A 24771-nucleotide genomic window follows, 5' to 3' on the forward strand; every position below is an offset into this window, starting at 1 on the left:
AAGGGAAGGAGGGGGACAGAAATGCGAAGAACTTTTCTGTGCTAAGATACCATCCTCAGTTCTCTCTACATAAAGAGGCACATCTGCAGACATTGTGCCAGTGCTTCCAGTTTCCTCTCCCTAACTTTCAGAGCTCTGAAATGCAAAGTATTCAAAAACAAAGGAAAAAAGTCCCATGAGTATTTTACACACACAGAAGTTATTCTCAATACCGGTAAATAATTTTTTGTTGCTGTTTGAAATGCTGAGGAACATTCTCAGTAATAAGAAAATAGGTACTAGTTCCCCTTCCATAAGCAGTGAAAAAATAATTCAGGCTAAAATCATGGATATTACTGCCATATTAAAAAAAGAACCAGAACATCATAAAAATTCAAAGCAATTATGCCAGGTGAAGTACAAATTGGGCTTAACACTGTCCAATTTCAAATCTTCCCAACAGGAATCTGTTCCCCTGAAGGGTAACTGTAGCTAACTGTGCTTCTATGCCAAGATGTGGCATGGGAGGGGGTTGCCCAATGTATAATAATATTCCCTCTATCCAGGGAGTGTATGTTTACTATATGCTCTCTTGGCATCATTCAATAAATAGTCTAGTACATTTTCCAAGGGATATAATTTCCAGTTATATGTCAGGCCATTTTATAATGAAGAAGATTAAATAAGAGTCTGCAGCGATTTTTAAAAGCAACAAATTTACCATGAAACAGGAAATCTGACCACACCAAACAAAGGCAGAGTAAGGTCTCAAATCTACTGTTTTTATGGGCAACTGTTGCTAGTGGAGAAGGTGCTTTCCAGCCAGGAAGATTACAGTACAGACAAAGCAGGAATCTTTCCTAAGGTACACAGCAGGAGAACAAGAGAAAATAGTCCTAAACTGCAGAAAGAGAAACAAGGGATGGACATAAAGAGAAAAGTTCGTAGGAGAAGTGATTAGGTATTGGAAAAGGTTATATGAGACTTTGAGAAATCTCCGTTTCTGGAGATAGACAAAACTCATCTGGACAAGTCCTTGTGCATGCTGACCTGAGTCTGAAGTTATTCATGTGTGAGGAATGAGTACCACCAGAGGTCCCTTCTGGCCTAAATTTTTCTGCAGTTTTGTAGCATCAAGACATGTAGCCACAGGTACCTTTCTTTATGTACAGAGCATGAGAGTATGCTCAGCACCACTCTCCTTCCTGAAGCAGGACTAGATACAGTTTATTAATTATTGTTACCCAACTCTAGATGCAAAACATCACCTGGTATTACATCTCACAGCAAAACTATTTTTGGTACTGACTCCCTACAGAACCCAATGTTCATGGATATGTTAGTCCTGGAAATGAGAACTCTGATACACAACTGAATCATTTGCAACAACTTCAGACAGACACAAAAACAAGCAACTGATTTGAACTGACTGAAGCACACACCATGGGAAGTAGCATCACCATAGGCAAGCTGACTAAAATACGGCCTAAGGAGGTGAGAACTAAGGCACTTGCTACAAATTGGATTCATTATCTCCCACAGACTGAAAGGTGCACCCCAATGTGCCTTAAGGCTGAAGGGGAAAACACTCCCTGTGGCCAGAAAGCTGAAGAGCCTGCCATGGAACTCGACTCTGCAATTGCTTGTAGGAGTATCTGTTATCTGGTAAGTCAAGGTAAATATAGCATGAGGACCTCAGAAAATGAAAGGGCATATGGAACAACCCATACACACAAGCAGCATTGATCTTACCATATTAAATTACAGAGAAATAGACAGCAACTGACCAAAAGGGGAAAAAAACCACAACTTATTATGGTTGTATGCAAGTTATTGCAACTTGTTCTGTAGAGGCAGTGGGAGACTCCAAAGGAATGCTGGCTCACACTATTGTACAGACAGGACCATACACACTTATTCCAAAACACAGTGTAACAGGATCTCCGCTTTGAACTACAGAGGTTCAGTTATAGCTTCATCTTTATCTCAGAGCTCTCAAGACATTGTTACTTCAGTTTTTGTGATAAAAGCACACAAGGTTCTATGAATTCCAATTGCACAAAAAAAGGCTTTATAAATTCCAAAAACATAACATGTATGCATCTCAACACAGCTTTAAGAAGTCCGTAAGTTGGAAGGCAGTGACTAAGCCATGACACAGAGATCCCTGCTTGAGGTCAGTTCCTATCATTTCCCTGTAATCCTAGTGTCGGATTGCCATTCAGCAGTAAGATGTTTTGTTAGAACAACTGTTTCACAGAAGGTTGAGAAAAAACCCACACATTATCTACCAAAGCTGCCTCTATCTGTTTCGACAAATAAAGACTGACTTTCCCTATAGAATTACTCTTCATTCCCTTGACAGTGTCTTGAAATGTAGCATTTCCAAGACAATTTAGGGACCAGTTTTTAAATAATTGATACTGTTGAAAACTAAAACAGTTTAAAAGTGCTTAACAGAAAAAAATCTTTAATAATACTCATGATGAAAACTGAAATAGGTAATAGAGCTAACAATTACATTTATAAAATCTCAAAAGCATTTAAAAGCAAATTCAATCAGTCAAGTACAGGAATCTTGCAAGTTTTAAACTATACACTCTATTAAACTTCAGCTACTCAGCTATGAATGCAGGAACTTAATCTCTAGATGTTAATTTCCCAAAATGGAGATCCATTATCTCATCTGGGGCAAGCCCACTCGCTGCTCCCAAGTCTCCAGCTGTGACCCTGCACTCTGGTACAGACACACAACTGGCCGGTGCTGTGCCACCACAAGAGGGTGCAATCATGCAGAACCATCTCTGAGCAGGGACTGCAAACTGCTCTCATCTGTCTTGGAATAAATGTTTCTGATTATAATGCAAATATTATTAAAGGCAACATAAGTAAGTAAGGGAGAAGTCATTAACTTCAAATGTTCAGTTGTAGCATGAGTGCTGAAGAAAAACAGTGCAGACTGCCATATCCTTCTGTAGGGAATCAACCCAATTTCTACTTCACTAAGTGCTCTTCTTACTCAAAACAAAAAGCTAAAAAAACCAATTGCATATTAAATTAGAAATTAGGTACCTTTACTCTTTCTTCAAAAGGAACTACAAAAGGTAGCTCTGTCAGAATTGCAAGTTGTCGTTCTTCAGATACAGAAAGAGGTGCTGGTTCCAAACCCACTTAAAATAGAAATAATAATTTTAAAAATTTTGGAAAGAACATTTTTTTAAACAATTTATTTTGCATCAAGTGACTCAATCTACTTTGTACAGAAATACATACATTAAAATAGTTTATTTACTGCATATTCACTCAAAGCCTTACCTTTCTTTAAACATCAGTTGCTACACACGACAACAAAATGCAGATAAAAACACATACTTCCATACCTGTATTTTATTTAGAAAAAAATACTTTTTATTGACATTTTAGCTTAGGAATTAAGAAAAAATGTATGATAGAAGACAATTCCTAACTGTGATGATTTAGAATTTTCATTGCAGGAATATACAATATTCCTACTCCCATGCTCAAAATAGTTTACAGTTATTGTGCTTCCTACTATGTCATCTACCTTCAATCAAGTTGTTTTAGGTAAAAACCTTAAGAATTAAAATAATCTAAGGAAACCAACAGAAAGATAATATTTATTTCAATGATAAAATTTCAGTATTTTCAGTAATAGCAATGTCACAGTAACCACATTAAATCCCAATCACTGCAGAAAACATCACCAAGAACCTGTATAATGTACTTAAGACAAAAATCTTGGAGAAGAATTCAAGAAGCCACAGCTGAGAGGCTCATTCATGCAGTTCCCAAACTACTGTGCAGCTCATTTGAACCCACAGAGGGCATTTTTAGGAAACAACTCAACTTCTGGTGATGCACAGTAGAAAAGACAATCCTGCTCCAACTTCATGGGAGGAAACTCAGCTGGTGAGCACATATCTGACTGTAAATTAACTAAGTGCAGTCAGTATTGCTCACTGACAAGTAACTGTGGCCAAGGTCCACCTGGCTTCAGTCTACAGAAGAAACACCACCCACAGTTCCTTGGCTGTTTAATTTTCATGTTTAATAACCACCTCTCTGAAAAAAAGACTCCAGAATCTGGACTACTCATAGAATGTATTACAAAATGAGTAAATGCTTCGATCATACCCTCTCTGGAATTGTTTGATGACAGTTTCAAGATTTTTTTCTTTGGCTTCTAGCCATGGTGACAAGCATCTTGCTGCCCTTCTGCAAATGGACTGACCACTTCAATGTTCTTTTTTGTTTGTTTTATAAATTCACAAAGCACTTTAAGGAGGGATATTTTAAGCACCAATTTAATAGGATATGACCCTAAACATCCCTATTCTTGATATATATTCATTGGGGGCACGTTTCAACATCGCAAGCCTTTGGAATTCCTGATAAAATGCTTATTTGTGATTACCTTTAGTTTACTTAGTAAACATTTTTAATTAAAGTCAATGTATGAAGCCTATTAAGCTAACAGTTAAAAGCATTTTAAATGAAAAGTGCATGTACAGCAAAGGTAAACTACTACATGACTTCGACAGTTCAATTATTTCAGTCAATTAGTCAATTTTATCTGCATTTCTCCATCACAGCTTCTTTCTTTAAAGAGAAATATGGGATGGAGTCATCAATACAGAGGGCATTTAGAACTCACAAGTCTGCCATTTAAGTAAATGAAAAAGCACAAATAAACATGACCATATGTGATTCAGCAGTACTTTCATGCTAATTGGCTTTAACCCATATGGAGTCAAGAGGGATTAAACAAGTCATGTGCACAAGGTTACCTGCTTGTTTTCACACATTCATGTTGACTGCACTTTCTTTTCAGCCTGATTTCATATGAAAACGAGCTTTACAAGAACACACTGTCACCTCCCCTCACCATCTTGCTTCCAACACACCTCTTGAGTTCATCAGCTGAACTTCAACTTTGACAGAGGAGATTCAAAAATACCAAGTCCAGAAAATTTTCAATGGGCCAGAGAGGAGAAAGTCTTTTAGGGCCCTGAATACAGGCACAGCCAGGAGAGCAGTGCTCAGTGTGCCAGCTGACCTGAAGCCAGCCAGGAAAAGGAGGGCACACAGCTGCTCACACCAGCACAGCACAGGCATTCCTCATCCCCCAACTGCCTACACCACGGGAGGCACAAAATGGAGGGAACTGGGGACATCTGGGGAAGGAAAACCCAGTAGAGAGCTCAAGGTACTGTAGGTATGAGGGCAAGGACACCAGGAGAATGTGATAAATGTGGAATAGGTTTGACAGTGGAGGATATCCAGACAGTATGAACAGCTGTGGAGAGTCATGTAGGTAGGTGAGTGGAAGAAACAAGGATTGCTGATGTGAAGAAGAGGTGATTTCCAAAGAAAGAAACTAAACTGAAAAAATATGTAATTAAAAATTCTCAGCAGCACTTAAACTGTGCCAACTAGTTATTATCTGGCAACTACACTAATAAGGTAATCAAAATGAACTTTCACCATCATAGACACTCAAATAAAAATTATCACTAGAAGTCTTTAGGTTTCAACCCTGGACAAAGCTCTTAATTCTGTACAACTCTGCAGCAGCATTCAAAGGCTAGAGTCGCTCCATGATCTACTGTATCTGGCTAAACTAACTCAAGCAGATTGCATCATCTTGAAAGAAAGTAAGGACCCTTGTAGATGAATCATTCTGCCACTTAAAGGCCCCATTTTTAATTAGTTCTTAATATTTCACAAGTGCCAGTGATTTAATGATTATTTTACCTGATCACAGAGAGGTAAAATTCTAGAATAGCAAAGCTGAAAAGGTATGAAAAGCTGGCAAAAACAGACTGTCTACATGAGAAAGCATATTGGCACAACAAATCTAGTGTAAATTTACCCTGATTGCTGAGTTTGTCCCATTCTCTAATCTATCTCTGCAAGTTCCATACAATTCTGATATTTTGAGTAATTCAGAGGTTTAAGTTTCTGCCTTATCTAATTAGAGACAATATTTATAAATGGGAATCAATATTTACTGTGCAAAGCCTGTTTGCTACAGTTTAATACATAATGAAAATGTTTCTTTATAGTATACAGTAAAAGCAAAATCTCTATGTTTTACATCTTCTGCAACCATATTAATTTTCTATTTTGTGCAACTGTCGTTTATACATATTAATACATTATTTTAAAAACACATAATTTCTTCACCTCATCCTTTCCCTTATCAATGCCAGCAGAAGCTTGGGCAAAGCAATTATTAAATTAATAACATTAAATATTCTAAAGATATATACACACATGCATAAAAGTACACAATTTTTTAAAATATCTTAACCAAAACTATGAAAGATTGTCTTGCTTTTGGCTGCCAAGACTTCACTACAAAACTGAGTTCTAGGAAAGACAGATTTCTTTGCATAAGGCTAAGTCTTATTTTGACTTAGCAATGCTGAAATTGCATAGACAGTGTCTTACCATCCAAAGTAGATTGCAGCGGTCCTATTCTCCCCATCCTCCTGACTCTCCAGACGTGTCTGGCTGATGGCACATACAGCTGTGTGACCTCACAAATTAACAGGATTTCACAGTTAAACAGGACCTAATTACACATTACAATTTACTACTGCATGCTAAGTATATGGAGTACGTGCAGGAGTTTGTCTGAACACCTTAACATCTTCATTTCTGCTGATCCCTCCCTGTGCCTTACAGGCAAACTGCACAACTAACAACAATATAAATCCCACAGATCATTTAAAAATACCTCACAATGTTACATTCAGTGCTGATATTTAGGACACTAAAGAAGCTGACTTTGAATTTTGAGATTTCAAATATTCTGTTTATTTTGTATTGAGGATGTGTCACGATTCAAAGGAATCTAATCCACAGCAGGTATTAGCTTTTTCTTTTGCACACACATACACACTTTTTGGGATCAATGTCATTTTTTTTAAAAGCTTCTAGAAAAAAAAAAAAGTAATTTCTAGGTGAGGTAAGTACAGAAAATGCTGCCAAATTTTCAGAAGAGAAATTTCCCCACTACAGAGCTATTCCTTCATTCAGCATTTTTATTATGAGAAGATGCAACTAAATGCTACCAGATTTCCAATTCTCCTCTGCTATAAATGCAAGTGATTTACACTCTTGCACTGTAGGGCAAGTTCCCCTTTATGGATTGGAGACATGGTTTAACATACAAGTTTCTTAACAGATGCAAGACTCTTACATCAGAGAAAAGCAACACTATTCCTTTCAAACATTGTATGTTTCAAACCATACAATCTGTGCAACATCAACATCACTAATACTGTCAGGAATCAAACACCTCACCACTGATGATTTGTCACCTGTAAGGCTTTGTGGAAAAGGATATGACCCTTACCTTATCTGCTTTAATGTTTTCTTGTTCTGAGAGCCAGTGATTTGGTGGACAGAAATTTCTCCTTGTATCCCTAGATTTCAACATTTTCACTAAGTTTGTGATGACCTAGGTGTCAAAAACATAGACATTTAATATACATTTAGCACTGTGCATGAAATTACATAATTCACAAAGCAAAAGCTCTTTTAAAAAAATCAGTAAATTATAAAATTGCCACTTATTTTTAACTCACAAAAACTTGCTGTTAGATTTAAATACCTTAGAGAGAAATTAAGTAATCATGGTTCACTTGCAAGACATCAAAAAAACTGGCTTATTAAAGTCTCACTCCAAAATTTAGAAACTGGGACTACATAGGATTTAGCAGCACTGCACACCTAAAGTGCTGCATGCCAGTTCAGGGAAGCCCAAACAAATCATTATCAACATTAAACTACTTATTTAAAAAAAATAACACCTAACCAAGTATACATACAATGTATATTATGTATGTATATAATGTTCTTTTATCTTCCTAGCAAAACTGAGAGGCTGAGAAAAATTGTTATCATGGTCATTAGGGTATCTTTGTGATTTTAGTGTTTTTCCTGGCAGCTTCCTCCAACCCAGAAAAAAAAAATAAAAGTAGAGAAACCAAGCTAGCAAGTTCTCCACCTCAAGCAGAAGTTCGCTCACCACTACATAAAACATAATTAAGTGCAATCAATAGAATAGTAAATTACTAAGCTAAAAAGACATTATCACTGCTACAATGAACAGCCATCTGTTTGGCAACTTTAAAGTAGGGCACTTGAAAAATGAATAAGAAAAAAATGTACACAGAGCTTTTCTGAAATAATCTTGCTAAAAGACAGTCTTAATAGACAGGTGTCAAGAGTAACAAAGTTTAATGGGTCTTCTAAAGGATTCTGTGTCTAGATGCTACACAAAAGAGCTTTTAACATCCAGTTTTTAAGGTAATGTCTTTATTCAAGACAGAACAAAGAATGCTATTAAAGGAACTGTCTGATTACATGGGAATTTTCATCACCTTTCCCTTATAAAATTCAGTGTAGGTTACATGAGTCACTGAAGCTCTCTGGTCTCATTACCACTGTAAGTGAGGCAAACATTTTTAAAGAGGAAAGTAAGGTCAGAAAAGACTATTCACATGAAGACCACGTAAAATACAATATTTTGCAAGCAGCTAAAAGAAACCCTAAAGGAAGCTGAATCAGAGTAGGTGAGATTGAAGTTTCTCCTGCAGAATGTATGGGTACTGAGAACTCTAACTCAGCTGCCACCCAGCAATTCTTTGTAAAAATTTTCCTAAGTATGTATTCCATTGAAAGAGAAGATGCACTACAATAAAAAACATTAAAATGGAGATTTCCTTCCAATAAAGTGTCCAGTGCAAGCAGCATTTAAAATTAAAACTCAACAAAATTAGAAACTTGATTTCACAGGATTAGCTTAATATTGGTGAAATAATTCTTTTGTTCAACTAAATCCATTTTCATGTACTCATAACTTAAGATTTTCTATGGAATCTGTAACAGCTGACACTACTCATCACTCTACGAAGCCAAAAATGGGTGATTCTGGTGAATGAAGACATCTGCACATGTAAATCTTACCAAAGACCTCCAAGCTGTTAGCAAATATGCACATCATTGTCAGTAGCCTGTTTCCAGATTTACCATTACCTTGCAGAAGCAAAGCCTGTATTTACACATATATATGTGCATGTGTCTACATATATATATAGATTTCATTCACTTCATATATACACATACATATTTCACTAAACACCAGAGACATGGAAAATAAGCTAAAGAAGTGAGGAGTTAAAAGAAAAAAGGAAAAAGAAATTAAAAGCACAACTGATAAGGAAGGCATGTGCCCTTTTTTGGCCAGCAGCTTGCAAAAGCTTTAGCAAAGATCAATCCTATATATTTGATAGATATATTTGATATAGTGCAAAAGAAAGAAAAAGCATTTTCTACTTGAATTTATAACTAACTACTTTAGCTTTGTTTTACTGATTTGGAAGAAGGTACTGCTGCCTGCTTACTGGCAGGAAGCAATTTTGCTGCTGCCCTCAGGAAAGACTCAGTGCTATGAACAGTTTTCTCAATGACATTAACTTTAGCCACGTTCAATTTTTATCTGTAACAACAAACATTCTTCTGAAGAAGTAAACAAGGGAAGCTTTGGTAGTATTTTTTGGGTAGAACTGGAGCCTTCCAGATACCCCCATGACTTTTATTTCCAATTCAGATGATGGAAGACAACCCTGGCTCGTGAACATAGGAAGAGTACACCCAGTTTTGACAGTTCCACTACAAGTATAATTTCTGACAGCCAAAGTGGGACAAAGTAACTCAGGAATTTACAGCTTTCTGAATGGCAGCAAAATATAATCAAATTCACCTGAAATCCACCAATTTACACGAAGATTGATTAAGCATAATGAACTAAAGCAAGTGAAAAGAAGGAGGCATGATATGAACCGCATGCATAAAAATACCCTCAATCTGACATCTTTCTCAGAAAAGAAGATATATTGGGGGTTTCATCAGTGACCTTTAAATCAAAAGTTTATTTGGCAATTTAAAGACAAGGAATTAAATTATATTTTGCAAACATACATTAGATAAATCTGTGCAAATTACAAATTCAGTGGTGCATTAGGACTGTATTCAATGCAATCAAAACATTATCAGTTACTCTCCCTGCTATTAATGCTTATGCTCGTAAGTGAAATGTGTTGTAAAATCAGGCAGAATAGGCTGGGTAGAGGCTACCTTAGACTTGTAGAATGAATAAGCATTCCTTAATTAGCCCATCAGGTTAAGTGCAAGCCTTAATGGGCCTTTCCTAAAGTCTAGCATGACATCTTTCTCCAAACATGGCCAAGAAGAAAGTTCCATTAGCAATATTAATACAAGCTTAGTTGATCATTTTCATTCAATTAACTTCTTTCAATTAAATAGATAGCTTGACAAAAGCAGTGATAAAAGACCTAAAGGGACAGCTGATGACTCGAACTGAACATTAGTGTGCGAGAGGTCGCCAGTATTAAACAGACTGTAAATCTAGCATTCAATTTGGAAAATGCATTTCTTCTGCTCCCACTTCTTTAATGAGCAATTTTAGCTGACTAGATGTGTTTGCTGCAGAATTTTCATGACAAGTCAAGCACTCCTTTTTTTCAGCAACGGTTATATTAGGGCTTTTTTTTTCCCACCAACATTTTCAGCTTTTCTTAATGCATGTCTTAGCTAGGATGAAACCAGCAGAAACACACTGGTAGAGATCCAGAAAGAATATACATTAAATTCACATTTGCTAAGCTAGAGTCACCTTCCCTTTAGTATTCCAGCAAACCCAAAATGAGGGGACACCAAAAGGTTTTAGAACACCGACAAAACTAATACAGCATGGTACCAATACAGTGAAGTCTCTACAGACTAGTAATACTTCTAATACAGAAGTACCTGAGTAATCATTAGATTTTGTTAGAATTTCACACCTATACAAAATTATGACTACATGCTTAAGCACCTTGCTGAATGGGAGTCTGAGTCAAACCCTGTATTTTACACAGTAACTGTTTCATGAACAGACAAGAAGAAAATTAAGAGTTGACAGAAGGAAAAAAAATAATTTGTTACTTGAAGTTTAGCACATATGCCAAACAGCAATCTTCCCAAATCCACATTTCTTGTTGCAACAGCAATAAAATTAGAGAAAAAATATCCAATTTTGTATCTTCAGCAGAATCATGAAGATTTTATTCAGCTACATTCTGAAAATTGACACAATTTACCTTGAATAACTGAATCCACCTTTTCTGTTCTGTCTGTATACATTGCTGCATTTCTGTGTTTTTTGTAACTCCAACACTTCTAAAGGCTGCAATATATTCCTCACGAACTTCTGGTTTTGTTTCTGGGTAAGCCAACTTTATGATTCCTAGACACGCATCTCGAAGGCAGCGGGAGAGTATTACAAGCTCTTCTAGTGTAAAAGGCATCATTGATGATTGTCTTTGACCTACAACTACATGAAACACAAGCTTAAGTTTCCTTAAATGACTTTTAAAAACCCCACTTGTTTAATTAAACTTTAATATTCACACACACAATCTAAAGGTAGAGAAAAGAAACATCACCCAAAAAGAGAATGAATAAACATTTAGAAAGGAGATCAAATCTTCAGATTGTTTGTAGTCATAATTATTTTAATTACTATATCCCCTTGATCTCTTTTGTGATTCCTGCTATGTTAAATTTATACGTTAAACTACAGGTTCAGTACAGAAGAAGTTCACTTTCTTCACTAACTGATTAAAATTATCATGATTAAGAACTTCCATATCAGACCCTGTGTAAAGCTAGGATTCCCAAGGTGCAGACCATTAATTTTTCCCTCTTTTTCCTAAGTGCAATCACCATAAAAGAGCCAGTTGACAGCTGAGTGCTCAGGGGACCATCAGCAAGCCAGCCCAGAAGATCCTTCCTCCCAGATGTCCGCAAATCATTGCCCAGGGAACTCTCCAGACTCACACAAAAACATTTTACAAAGCACTGCCATAATGTTCAAAACTCACCTTCTATTGGGTCACCAAAGAATTCATTATCATGAATAGAAATAAGTGAGTGACTAAACAAAGAACTGAAAAGGTAGAAGAGAGGGATAATTCGGCTAGAGTCCTCTAACGACATTGGAGAGCCTCTTGAAATCACTTGAAGGAGTGGCACCATAGACCTTAAAACACAAATGCAGTGTAAAAGAGAGGGTTAATAAAATACTTTAAGAAAGTTCTACCTTCAGCATTCTAGTAAAATAATGTGGTAGTAGCTCCAACAGCAATATAACAAGGGTGTTTTCAGTTAAATAACTATTATTTACAATTCTTGGAAAATAAGGTTACTTTTCACAAGTTCTTGTCACTGGTACCTCAGTGTCTCCATGACAAATAAACTTAGGCATTAACTAATACAGACTGCAGATACTTTGGAGACACAAAGCAAAAAGAATAATTCTCTGCATGTCAGCACTGAACACATCTGTAGGTCCAGTACCTCAGCTCCCAGGAAAGTGGTTCTGCCACCATCTCTTTCTGAAGTAGTCAGAGCGTGTCAGATAAAACTCACACACTTGGGATGAATGACCTGGGGCTTCAGTCTTTGTAATCACTCCAAGAACTACAAAATGTTCAACTCATTTAAAAGAAGAAGTATTTGTCTGTACTATTCCCAAGATTTTGCTCAGTTTTATGAAATCACAGGAGATAAGTAATCACTAGCAATCACCTTTTCACTAGATATGCTCTATTTTAACAAAAAATCAGTTCCAGAAATAGTACAATACATACCCTGTAATCATTCGTGTAGTCATTGAAGATATCAAATACCAAAGATGCCTCAGGAATCTGGCATTAAAGGCTAAACTATAAAGAAGCCTGGAAGAAGAAGTTCAATTAAGTTGTGTCTTCCAAAATACTGTATTCACAAAACACAATGTTCCTATAAGAACTTTTCTGTCAAGCATCTCTCAGAAATTAACAACTTAAATTTACATTTTCATGATGACAGGCCTTACTCTGATTAAATCTGGTGAAAGCCCCAAAAGCTGAAAACCAGCCACACAAAACCTTATACCAAAAACAACAATTTTCATTAAATCAACAACAAATAATACAATATAAACCCACATTTCCAGTTGTTCAAATAATTCAACAGATATTAATAGAAATAATGTAACACTGAATTAATGATCTGAGATTTTTTTTATTTTAATTACACCAAACTAGTAAACAAGTCACTTCTGCCGTTCTTCTGACAGTAAGAAACACAGAAATTTTTTTGCAAAAGGCAGATTAAAATACCTTCATTAATGTTAGAATTACTAACAATTTTACTGGTATACTCAGCTTGGCAGAGAGAAATCAAACATAAATGGAACAATGTCAGAACAGCTACACATAAATGAACCCATATGTAGAATGAAAATTGTTTATTGTTTGAAATTTTTAATTTATTAATTAATATTAATTATTAATTTTTATTAAAAATAAATATATAATTTCACCAGTTAGTTATATAAAGAACTGACCTTAACCACATTATTTCAGACATGATTACAGTATGATAAACTTTTTATAGAAATGAGAAAGAAAAAGCTTGCTGAAACTAAGTCACCCCTAGTGTATTTTCTTCCCACTGCAGGAAACAACATGTAAGATAAAATCATTTGAAATAATGTGTTCTAGGAACCAAACTGGATTTTCAAATGACCAAGCAGTCATTTTTCAGGTATCAAAGAACAGTATTCAGTTAATTTTTCGAGATGCTACCTTCCTAGGTCTCCTAATTGCTATTAGGAAGTAAGTAAAACACACAACATCTCTCAGTGGTCAAGAGTTTTGCAGCATCAAAATTCTCTGTGACCAGGCATACAAGAGACAGGAGGCTGGGAAGTGTGAGCAGGGAGCAGAAAACAATTTATTGTGGACCACATGGAAATTAAAATTTGCCAGATGGCAAAAGGAAAAGAAGCACACATTTCATTAAGGATAAAAAGTGAAGTATCAATAAAGACTTAAAAACATTGGAGAATGGTGTAACACCCACACAAGAACACCTACACACCCTCTCACAAACCAGGGCACAGTGCCACACACCCCTGGCTCGCTGGCTGCTCCTCCTGCTGCCTTCCCACAAGCACAGTCTCAATCCTGACCCCACAGCTGGTCCCTTCCTCGGGCTCCCAGTTCACCTGCACCCAGCAGAACCAGCTGCACAGACAAGGATCTGTGCCAGGATAAAGTAGCACGAGGTGGGCAGAACTCCTCACTAAGCACAAAGGACCCTTTGTACAGGTACAGGGACTTTTGAAAATAGAGTAAGGCCATGCAGAAAAATGGGAAATGAAACAAGCAACCTTGAGTTTGCAGCGTGCCTCTTTGAATTTTAAAATGCATAGATCATCAGCACCTTTAAAAAGAGATGGGAGTTTCACCTGTTTCAAAGAAATTGCACGTTGGGGACATTACCAAGTCCGAATCAAATTTTCAGCAACTGCAGCTAATGCCAGTTTTAGATAAGCTCTGCTGTTATATTCTACTTTAATTATGTGGTTTTTTGAAAAAATTCAACCTGAATTTGATACATGAGAATTCTATTCCTTTCTAAAGTCACATTATTGTGACATTTGGTGAAAATTATGCATTAAAATGTAAGGACAGTCTCATCCTAGCTAATTTAGAATAAGGATTTGTATTTTAATGTTGAAGTATCTGAACGATAACTGAGATGTCTTGGTTTCTGAAATGAGAAACTTCCTCAGTGACCTTCAGTTTTCAGTTTCATATTTGAAACGAAAAGTAATTTGGCACCTTGCCTTCAGGTCTCATGCAGCTTCCAAGTAAAAACTTGTTAATTTCACAATCATCCCTGAAAATTATGTAACAGTTTGAGCAGAAATGAACAAACATTATGGACAATGAACCTATCATAATGTAATTCATTTTTTCAGTCTAGCAATATTCAGCAGTAATGAAGGGGAAAAAAGGACAAACCTTAAGAGCTTATAATAATAACCTTTGCCTGAGTTTTAGACATTTTTATTCCGTATCTGTGATTCAAGCAGTCAATTGCAGCAACTGCTCTGTTTCATGGCTCAGTTCCAGAAATACTGAATGCATTCAACTTTCACATTTCCCTTTCCTGAAAATCTGGTTAAGTACAAAAATGCACATTTGGTAGGAGATGGTACCTAAAGCCTGTTTCATTAGTATGAAATAACTGTAAATATGAAGTAAGTTGATTCATCAGTTCTAAAGCTTCCATTCTAAAGTTTCCGCACTGTGACTGGAACACAAACACAGAACTGCAAACTGAACATAGAATGGTGAATTGGGCCATGTGTTAAAAGATATTTGTATCACTAGATTCACCTGAAATTTAATCCACTGCAAAAGTAAAGATGGCAGAAAAAAACTGCTACCTTCCCACTCCAAGTACAGAAATTGGCTTTCCACATTGAAAATGACAACTGTAACCAAAAAATACCAAAAAAAAAACAAACCACCTCCTTGCCAAAATGCAAGGATGGCTTTGAAAAGTTGTATCAACACAAAATTGCTGTAATAAAGTTTCAAAATTTTTGGTTTCACATTGACAGAAAAAAAAGACTGTGACAAAAAAAAAAGAAAAAAAAAAAGTAAAAAAACTCTGGAGAATCAAAATAGGTCAAAATCTGTCTTCTTTCCTTGGCAGAGAAAAGATGTTCATGTGCTTAAAAACAGCCTTTCCAGGTAGAGCTACATTAAAATGATAGAGTAAAAGAATTCCTGATAAACTGCAGAAGAGTATAGGGATGGCTTATATATCCTAGGGAAAAAGCCTTATGAACCCACAAAGTTTAGAGATCAGCTAATATAAAGCTTGAGTGTTCATACAGTCTTGACCACTTTTTCCTTTAAAGGAAAAAAGAAACAAACAAAAAACTAAATCACCCACAAAAAAACAAAAAAAAAAACAGCACTAGAAATAAAAAAGGTTACAGACCTTTTGATTTTTATCTAAGCTTGCAAAATCTAACTCTTCATTTTCAATATTTGCATTATTTTAAAAACAAGCCAAGCAGTTTAAATTCCTCATTGCAACCGGGAGGTTTTGCATTTTCTTGAAAATCTCACTGAATGCCACCAATTTCTTTATTATGAAATCATTATACATGTTTTACGTAATGGATTCATTAATAGATTTTCTATAAAGCCCAATATTAAGATTTAGCATGATCGTTTCAGAAAAAAAACTATTTCTCTTCTACTTTCAAGTGGAAAAACACACACTGCCTCAGGCTGTGATAGAGTTAAATTCACTTTGGTGATTCCTGTTAAGTATCAGTTTTAATCATACCAAATTAAATTATCTGCTCCCAAAAGTACATAACGATCATTTATTTAGAACCTTGTTTCTCTCTCTAGGTATCTAATTGTCCACAAAGGCCATATGATTTATGTGTACTTGCCAGAACAGCATTTTGGGCACCTCTGGTTTAAAAAAAGTGTCAAATTCCTCCTGTGCAATGGGACAGATTAAATGACCCATTAAGCTTAATTTAGCTGAGGCACCACTACAAGTTAATTAGTTAAAGGCAAGATTTTCAGTCTAGGTCATAAATTGGGCCCTGTTTCCCACTGAGACCATTTAAGTTAATGAAGAGAATACAGCAGAATGAGAGGAGCTCACACAGCCTGCGACAGGTCACTGCTGCTGGGGCTGCAGATTCTGTCACTGCAGAACTGTGAGGTGTCACAGGTATGAGACAGCAGCACAGCCACTGCTAAATGAACTGGCTTGCCCTTTAGGCTGCTTTATGCCTCTATCTCTTTTTGTATTGGACCAAGAATGTAGAGCAAAGTTTAAAAAAAGAAGGTTAAAACTGCATATACAATGATTTTTGGCTTTAAGCAAAACACAGCAGTGTCAGAACGCTGCCTAAAGAATGACCCTACCAGCCCCATGTAAGGCCTGGGTATCTCAGCACACATATGAAGACAGACTGCTCAGATCACACCAGAGTGGCATTTGCCAAACAATTCTGAACCACAGGCTAAGATGAGCAATGCTACAGTAAGGAAGCAGTAGTGATGAACAGTGACTAGGAAACTGTTAACCCAAGGCAAGCAGACCCGGGGGCACTGATCAGGCAGCTGACAGTGACCGACGCTCAGTATCAGTACAGCTCTCATCACTATTTAATACTCAGCTGTAACAAGGATGAAGTCTAATATTTGTAACGAAGATGAAGTCAAAAATATTTTACAGAAACAGAACTTACTATTTATTTGAAGTATAGTTTTGATGAAAGAAGTCTTGCAAGTTTCTATGAGAATTACAGTCCAAGACAAAAGTTTTCTCCTTGGATTTTTTTTTTACTAACTGTTTTCCGTAATATGTATCAAGTTCACAGTAAAAAGATTAAAGCCCCATCCTTTTTAAAAACAAGCAGAACTCCCAATGGCTCTTTACAATCAGGATTTATTTTACACCTCCAATCCAGGTTACTGCACACAGGCTACAGTCAGGTTTCTCTTGTATTGTGACCTTCTTTAATTCAGCTGGACTGCATATTCCCTGAATTATTCAGTGTCCACCAAATTTCCTAATAATTAACCCAAAGCAATGTTTTTTTTCAGTTATGCAACTCTGGATCTCACCACCCTGTCTAGAGCATCAGAAAGTAACTTTACAGGCTTGCTCCTTTCAAAACTACATTATACTTGTGGGTATCTTCTTCCAGTCTTGGTCTCTGTTGCAAATCTAAGGAAAATTCCAAGCTGACTCAAGACCACCAATGTTCCTAATATCACACAATATCACCTTTATCAGTCAAATTATACAAATACTGAGAAACCTCAAGAAAAAAAAAAAGCATTCAGCTTTAACAGAGTGACACAAGTCTATATTCTGAAAATCTCATCTTTGTCTAAGAAGGTAAAAAAAACCCACAGAACTATTAAAACAATACTGAGATATTTGTCATTTGCTCCCTTCTAAAGCCTGTGTTGATCTTAGTCCAGTTTTATTATTGAAAAATTATTTTCAATTATTACTCTATTTATCATCCCATTTTTCAGACTTGAAGCTCCTATGTTTTTATCATTATTTTATATTACAGATGTATATGCTGTTAAATAAACTAAGTCTTTTTAACAACTCCTATTTTAAGCCATTTGATCCAGTATGACTTCAAACATGAAATAAAAGAGCACTACTAAGCTCTTAGAATATATTAAAAATAATTTGAAATTATTAAAAATAAAATATATTTCTACATAGTTTTATTAGTAGATACACTTCACTCTGGATATTAAGTAATGTAAAAGTTTCAAAGCAAGTGTAGCTTCTTTCAAAAGACTATAATTAAATTTGATAAAATATGGGCATTAAAAAAAATCACCAGACAAATAAGAAAAATGAAGCTTAATGACAAAAAGTCTTTTAACTATCTTTTTAAATTCCACAAATAATCATTATCTGTCTTTCAAAAAACAGTCAAAAATTATGTTTAGAATAGCCACTTGGTAAGCTAGGCCACGTCTAAAATGCACTGAAAATAGGACAAAAGATTGACATCTGCTAAAATGATGATCCCTGGCAAAACCAGCACTTACAGCTGACTTCTAAGTCAGAACCAGTAATTAAATGCCTATTTTGATTTACCAAATATCTGTGTAAATTAAGTTCATTTTGACCATGGGAGTAAATGCACTGGTATTGCAGAAATCTTGCTATCTACAACCTACTTCGAAAATTCAGCTGTTCAAAGGTTACAAATTGTCATTTATTTTCTACTAGAAGATACTGAGCAGGACTTTCATAACTACTGAATTTATCCAATGTGTAAATAGCTTGTTATCACAAATAACTGCAAAGACCCAACACAGCTTCTCAGAGGAAATAGATGCCATACTCATACAATTAAAGTTCGGTGACTTCTTTATTCATTAGACACCCTTTTCCACTCAGTTCACCAGCAAGCCTCCAGTCAAAGCAGTGATGCATTTCAGCTCAGTAATTACTATCCAAGGCAATGTACTACTTGCAACAATAAAGCTGGCACACTAATTCAACTGCTGCTATGATCTTCAGGTCTCACATCCTGCTCTAATGCAATTAGTCTACAAAGAACTAATTACCCTAATCGAGCAATCACAGTTTCACTGACATCTTACTTCCTCTAGCAGCTATAAACACCACTGGGCTAAGATAGCACCTAATTAGTTTTCTGTATTGCTGTTTACAATGCAGTTTGAATTATGTTTACAACATTCCCTAAATACTTACTTTACTACCAGCAATGACATAGGTACTCAAAACTACTTGCACCAGAACAGTGTTAATACTTATGGGTCTCAGTTTGATAATAAAAAGGTCAAGAATCTTCTCCTGTTGTTCCAACATTTGTGGTTTGCAATCTTTGTACAAGAATACTGCACAAATGAACACGTCCTTTATTTTCATCTCGGGTGCCAAACCCTCCCCAAGCAATAGTGATTACCAATAGCTAGGAATTATTTTAATTCATAGCAAGAGATTCTGCCATATACTAAAGAAGGGTGTGAGCAAGTTGGTTTCAGTGCTCAGCTAGTCAGAGAGACTGGGTAATTCATAGCACTGAATGTTTTAAAACAAGGTAGTCAAATTTCTACTAGAATGATACTCAACATTGCCTCTGAGCAAGAGAACAAATAAAAGGCTTCCAAGAATCTTGAGAGGGCACAGTGACCAGTAAGAAAAGTAAGAAACAAAGAACTTACTCTTCGGTTTACCTGGAATTACTGTTTAAATTCCAAAATCCTAATTTACTTCAGCTTGTTGTAAAAGAAAACACAGAAAAAACTCCACAAGGAATTTAAAACAAGTCTATCTAAGAAAACTAATTTTAGATGTATGTACTACAGCTCAAGATGACCATTATTTCTACTTGCCTGACTTTTGGCACCATCATTCGGTGTTGTACCATTAGTGTGTGGCAGATGGATGCCATCAGGGTAAAGACCTCTTCACTGGCTGAATCTCTCCAAACCATGTTCAGCAGAGTATTTGTCTGCTGCTTTGTGTCCAGTTTCTTCAGGCACTCCTCAGTTATGTACTGGACTGATATTCTCCCATCACCCTACAAACACATCAAAGGAAAGTTTACTTTTAATTCTTTTTAATGATATCTCCTTTTCTATTAAAAAAACCCAAACAACTTTCAAATTTAAGTAGAATGAAGTTTTCTTGTACAATAAATGAAACAAAAGCACATATCTACATCCGGGTCTTAAAAATATCAGACCCAAGAGCCAACTTAAAGCCCCAAGAAGGTTAACTGTTGTGCTTTGGTATCCATCCTTCACTGAGGCCCGTGAAAACAGTGCCTTTACTATAAGTATGCTCTGCAACACTTGCATACAATGAGGCAAAATCATTTACTGGCATGAAACATGTGAACAATCATCTCTTCTCCACTGACATGAGTCAGCATTGGACATGAAACCCAGAAACGGATTTTGACTCTAAATTTCTTTACAAGGAGTATTTTCACATTCATAATTCTTGGGTTAACAAATGATGACAAAGCTCAGGGTGGTCAGTACATGTCTGGGTAGTACCAGCAGTGTGTGAAGATGAATGCTTTCTCTTGGCATACAACCCAGTCCACCTCAACCTTTGCTTTTCCTAATTTCCTATCATTATCTTGCTCCCAGCTGAGCAAAGCAGTCAGGCTCACTGAAGGACATAAGTTAACCAGTTATAAATTTTTAAGAAAGAGGGGTTCCCCACCCACTCACTTTCTATTTTTTTTTCCTAAGACAGGCATGCATGAAAATATAGAATATATACAAAAAAATCACAGGAAAAACACACAAAAAACTATATTGCAATAAATAGTATTTATATAAAGTCTCCTCAGCCTTTATTATATAAATATAAAAATTTATATAAAGCCTTCTCAGAGCAGGTTTTTTTTTCTGATTTATGGATTAGTGTAAGTTATCTCTGAACAGAAATTACTGCTCTGTTTTTACCTAATCACCTCTTTAAGCATCACCAATCTGTAAGCCACAAGTAGAGTCTGCCAACATTTACACTGCACACAGTGTGTGTACCTGGCAAATTAAAGTATTTTATTCATACTACACTGGTAAAGATTTTGGTGTGACAGTAACATACAGCATCTAAAAAAACTCAAGTAAAGTGCTGCAGGTACTCCCTGGCAACATAGCTCTTCCTAAGTTCTTTTTTAATGAACTTTAAACATAGTAAAAATTTCTCACCAATTTTCTAGAAGGAAAGCATGCACACTAAGTCAGCCTTTGATTGGCCGTGTCCTCTGAAAGATTGTAAAGGCCACTAAGAAACTACTGAATTTACATCTGTCCAACTTTGGTTAGTCAAAGCCTTGATATGAGTAGTAGGAGGCTAAAGTCAGCACAGATTTATTCTAAGTTTAAACTATAGTGAAGAAATTCCATTTATAACAGTGTCTCTGTCTATTATTACAGAAAGCAGGTGTTTCCCTTTGAGGGCTTTTGAGTTAATGGGTATATACAGACCTATTCTACGGGATAAAGACTTTAGTTGAACTTGTAGTTTTTTCCATAAGAAAAAGTAATTAAAATACTAAACTGAAGTATCAGTGTATTTCATGATATCTCAGCATCATCATGGACCTACAGAATAGAGAGTAAGAAAATCTCTGTAAAATACAAATGTGAAAATGCAATTTTAAGCCTTTTTTAAAATAAAAGCTTTGTACTTCCACAGACATGCTATCTGTAATTTAGGGTCTATTATTATAGTAAGGAGTTTGCTTTAATGTAAATAATCAGTTCCATTTGCTTTCAGTGTACAGTCATCAATCTTTAAGAAGCAAACAGGGTTCCTTCTACACCTATGGAAAAATAGTGGACTTCAGAGTGATCATGTTTTTTCCTATCTGCTGTTGCTGCTGCTGCACTACAAATCCATTCACAGGAATTCTGCACTGCTTACCAGTGTAGTTGTCATTTTACTGATCTCTTCATCTTCATCTTCAGAATCACTGTTTGCATCTTGACAATTTGTACCAGCAGCAGACACAGGCAGCTGAGAGAGAAAAGTTTGGAGTACCCTCAAATACACAAGAAGTCCTTCCTCTGAAAGGGATCCTAGAACACCACACATTGAAACAAAAGAGCATCAGTGAGATGACACTGTGCTATAAAAAATATTTTACTAGAAATACCTGACCAAAACAAGTTATGCCAAATCTTATCAAAATAGGGCATTTTTATAATGAAAAGGTAATAATAGGTAACAGAACAGATCTCTCCAACACTTTTATCCACAGACTGTCCTTTTTACTTGGAAGTGAGACATGTTGGGAAAATATGTAACATATTAATTCCAATATGAAAAAAACTATGAACTGCCCACCCAGCTTGCTCACCCAAATATGTTTCTCCAACTGTTAACACAAAGTAGAAGAGCCATGGGGCTTGATCACTTCCTCTTGAACATCCACTTTCTGCTAATAATAGTGCATTCAGAAAGAGTTCATAAGGGAAAATGGTCTGCACATCAGCAAGCGCTGGAATGATGAAATGGAATATCTGATCTGTAAAAGGTGCTGCCAGAAACTCCTCTGTGAAGGCTGCAAAAATCTGCTGCCTGAAAGGAAGAAATATTGTTGCTATAGAAAATACAGGCAAAATTTCCTACAATTATACCAATGGAACAATAGATCATTTTGCAAGTATGAACACATCCATCAAGAGGACTGCAAAAATGTTCTCCATTAATTCCATCCTGTTACATCAGATTTTTCAAAAATTAACTCCTTACACTAAATCCTCCTCCTGATGATCATAGATGCAATTTTATCCTTTAAACTCTTCATTAACTATTGAATTATTGAACTAAAGAAAACTATTCTGAAGTTAAATACTTTTATAATATTGAAAAAAAACTACATTTGAAAAACCCCTTTTACACAAAATCCTACTCTAACAAAACACACTACTGCATGTGATACAACCTGAATTTATGTTCCCTCTGTCTACATACCTGACTCTTTCTGCTTGTAAGCTACCTTAGTAATTTCTCTCCATAAACCTCAGCCCATCTGTCACAAAGTTCTTTTGAACTCTAAAATTCTTTTCATCTACCCTTAGCTGCATCTCTGCTCTCATCTACCTTTTCCACACCCTCATTCCTATGTACTGTGATACTTGCTATTCTCTGTGCTCTGTTTATTGCAGCATTCAGCATTTTATTGCCTTTTCTTAAACACACCTGAAACTACGTTGTTTCAGTGATGCACAATGTTACCAATAAATAATTACTGTACAAATGAATCAACAAACTGCACTGAAAGAATGGCTGGACACCAGACAACAACAAACTGCACCTCTGACTATAGCAAATGAGTACACAAATGTTTAATATTATCTTTATTTACCTTGCACCTTCTGGACAGGAGCTATATGTAAAGTGCAATGGCTTCAGAACATTCTCCAGAAGTATTTTTGCAATAGGGACACGAGAAACATCAGAATACTCAATACTCGAGGGAAGCTTATTGTTAATTAACAAATAAAGCGACTTGTAGTAGCCTGCAAGTGAAAAAAAGTAATTTTTAAACACAGCATTATTTTTCTTCTTTCCAATATAAAATAAGACAAATTAAGTTGAGAAATACTTTATAATTCACTATATGAAGCTTAGGAAGACATTTTACAATTGTCCAAATCACATTCATATTCACGTAACAGGCTATATGAGCAATCTCTTTGGAAACACCAAATTATAAAATCATTCACAAATAACCATATTCAGAGTCAGTTTTCAAAGATCAATCAACTCTTGCTGATGAAGTGAATAATTCGATTTTAAAATAATGATTTATGAAAAAAATGTTCTCTTTCTCCTTTAAGTGACTCTAGTCATGCTGTCCTTCCACTCTTCCAGAAATGAACAATTTTCCACTCTACTCCAAAACACAACTGCATCATACAGGCAAGAAGTCTGCTGGCAGAATGTCCCAATTCTGTGACCACCTTGCCTTACTTAGCAGGCTGAAGAATACATTCACTAATTCCAGAACAGGGTTCTCTCAGACAATAATAAAATGCTTTATCACCCATGCCATAAAGACATGCATAGGGAGTAATTTATTTTTGTCTCACTGAAGTACAAACGAAACCACGTGATTTCATTCTTCTTAAACCAACTTCCTTCATGCTCAATGAACTCCCAAACTAAGACACAAGTTCCACAATTACAGGAACACTGTAAACACATAAATGGTGTCACAACATTGAGAGTCCAGTCTAAGAACCCTTCTCAGGGACCACCTAACTTGTCACAGTAGAAGTCCCCATAAAGGAATAACTCAGCAATGCTGACCAGAAACACATGGAAGGCAAATTACATCCAAAAACATACAATAATGAAAACTGGTAACAGATTCTTTACAAGTCAAGCATCAAAAATAATTAGAAGACAGAACGTTTGCATTTGCACAAAACCATTTCTTTTTGTTCTCATTATAAGTAATCAGAAAGGTAAATTTTAGTAAAACATATATGATTCTATAAACTCAAACTTTTATATATCACTTGTGAAGACAGATTATTATACTAAAAGAACAAAAACATGCATTTTGGAAGACATATTTATTATATAAAAATCAATGAGATAAATATACAGTTTTTGTTATGCCAAGGCAAGTAAAATAAATGTGCTACAAAAACAGTAATTTTTTTTCTCACAGTGACTTCAACATACAGTCCTTAGTAACAGGATTAGGTAGTCAAGTCCACTGAATGTACTTTAAATATTATATAGACATATTCCAATAACCAATGATTGGAAGAT

The 24771-nt window shown here is 35.7% G+C and overlaps 1 protein-coding gene across 2 annotated transcripts in view; it reads right to left on the minus strand.

The window, feature by feature from the left end:
* The window catches only part of UBE3C (ubiquitin protein ligase E3C), a 71696-nt gene that overhangs the window by 29478 nt on the left and 17447 nt on the right, over positions 1-24771 (minus strand). For both annotated transcript variants that reach the window (XR_002862259.2, XM_023921917.2), the window contains exons 7-16: positions 23354-23507; positions 22343-22563; positions 21907-22061; positions 19854-20041; positions 12726-12812; positions 11958-12115; positions 11175-11407; positions 7364-7468; positions 6454-6541; positions 3052-3149 (exon numbers count right to left, since the gene is read on the minus strand). Coding sequence is in view for 1 of the 2 variants with exons in the window: in XM_023921917.2 (XP_023777685.1) it covers positions 3052-3149; positions 6454-6541; positions 7364-7468; positions 11175-11407; positions 11958-12115; positions 12726-12812; positions 19854-20041; positions 21907-22061; positions 22343-22563; positions 23354-23507 (1487 nt within the window). In the remaining variant the exon portion in view is untranslated. The remainder of the gene's footprint in view (positions 1-3051; positions 3150-6453; positions 6542-7363; positions 7469-11174; positions 11408-11957; positions 12116-12725; positions 12813-19853; positions 20042-21906; positions 22062-22342; positions 22564-23353; positions 23508-24771) is intronic.

The sequence above is a fragment of the Cyanistes caeruleus genome, chromosome 1 (genome assembly GCF_971803275.1).
Source record: "Cyanistes caeruleus chromosome 1, bCyaCae1.hap1.1, whole genome shotgun sequence".
In the NCBI taxonomy this organism is placed as follows: Eukaryota; Metazoa; Chordata; class Aves; order Passeriformes; family Paridae; genus Cyanistes; species Cyanistes caeruleus.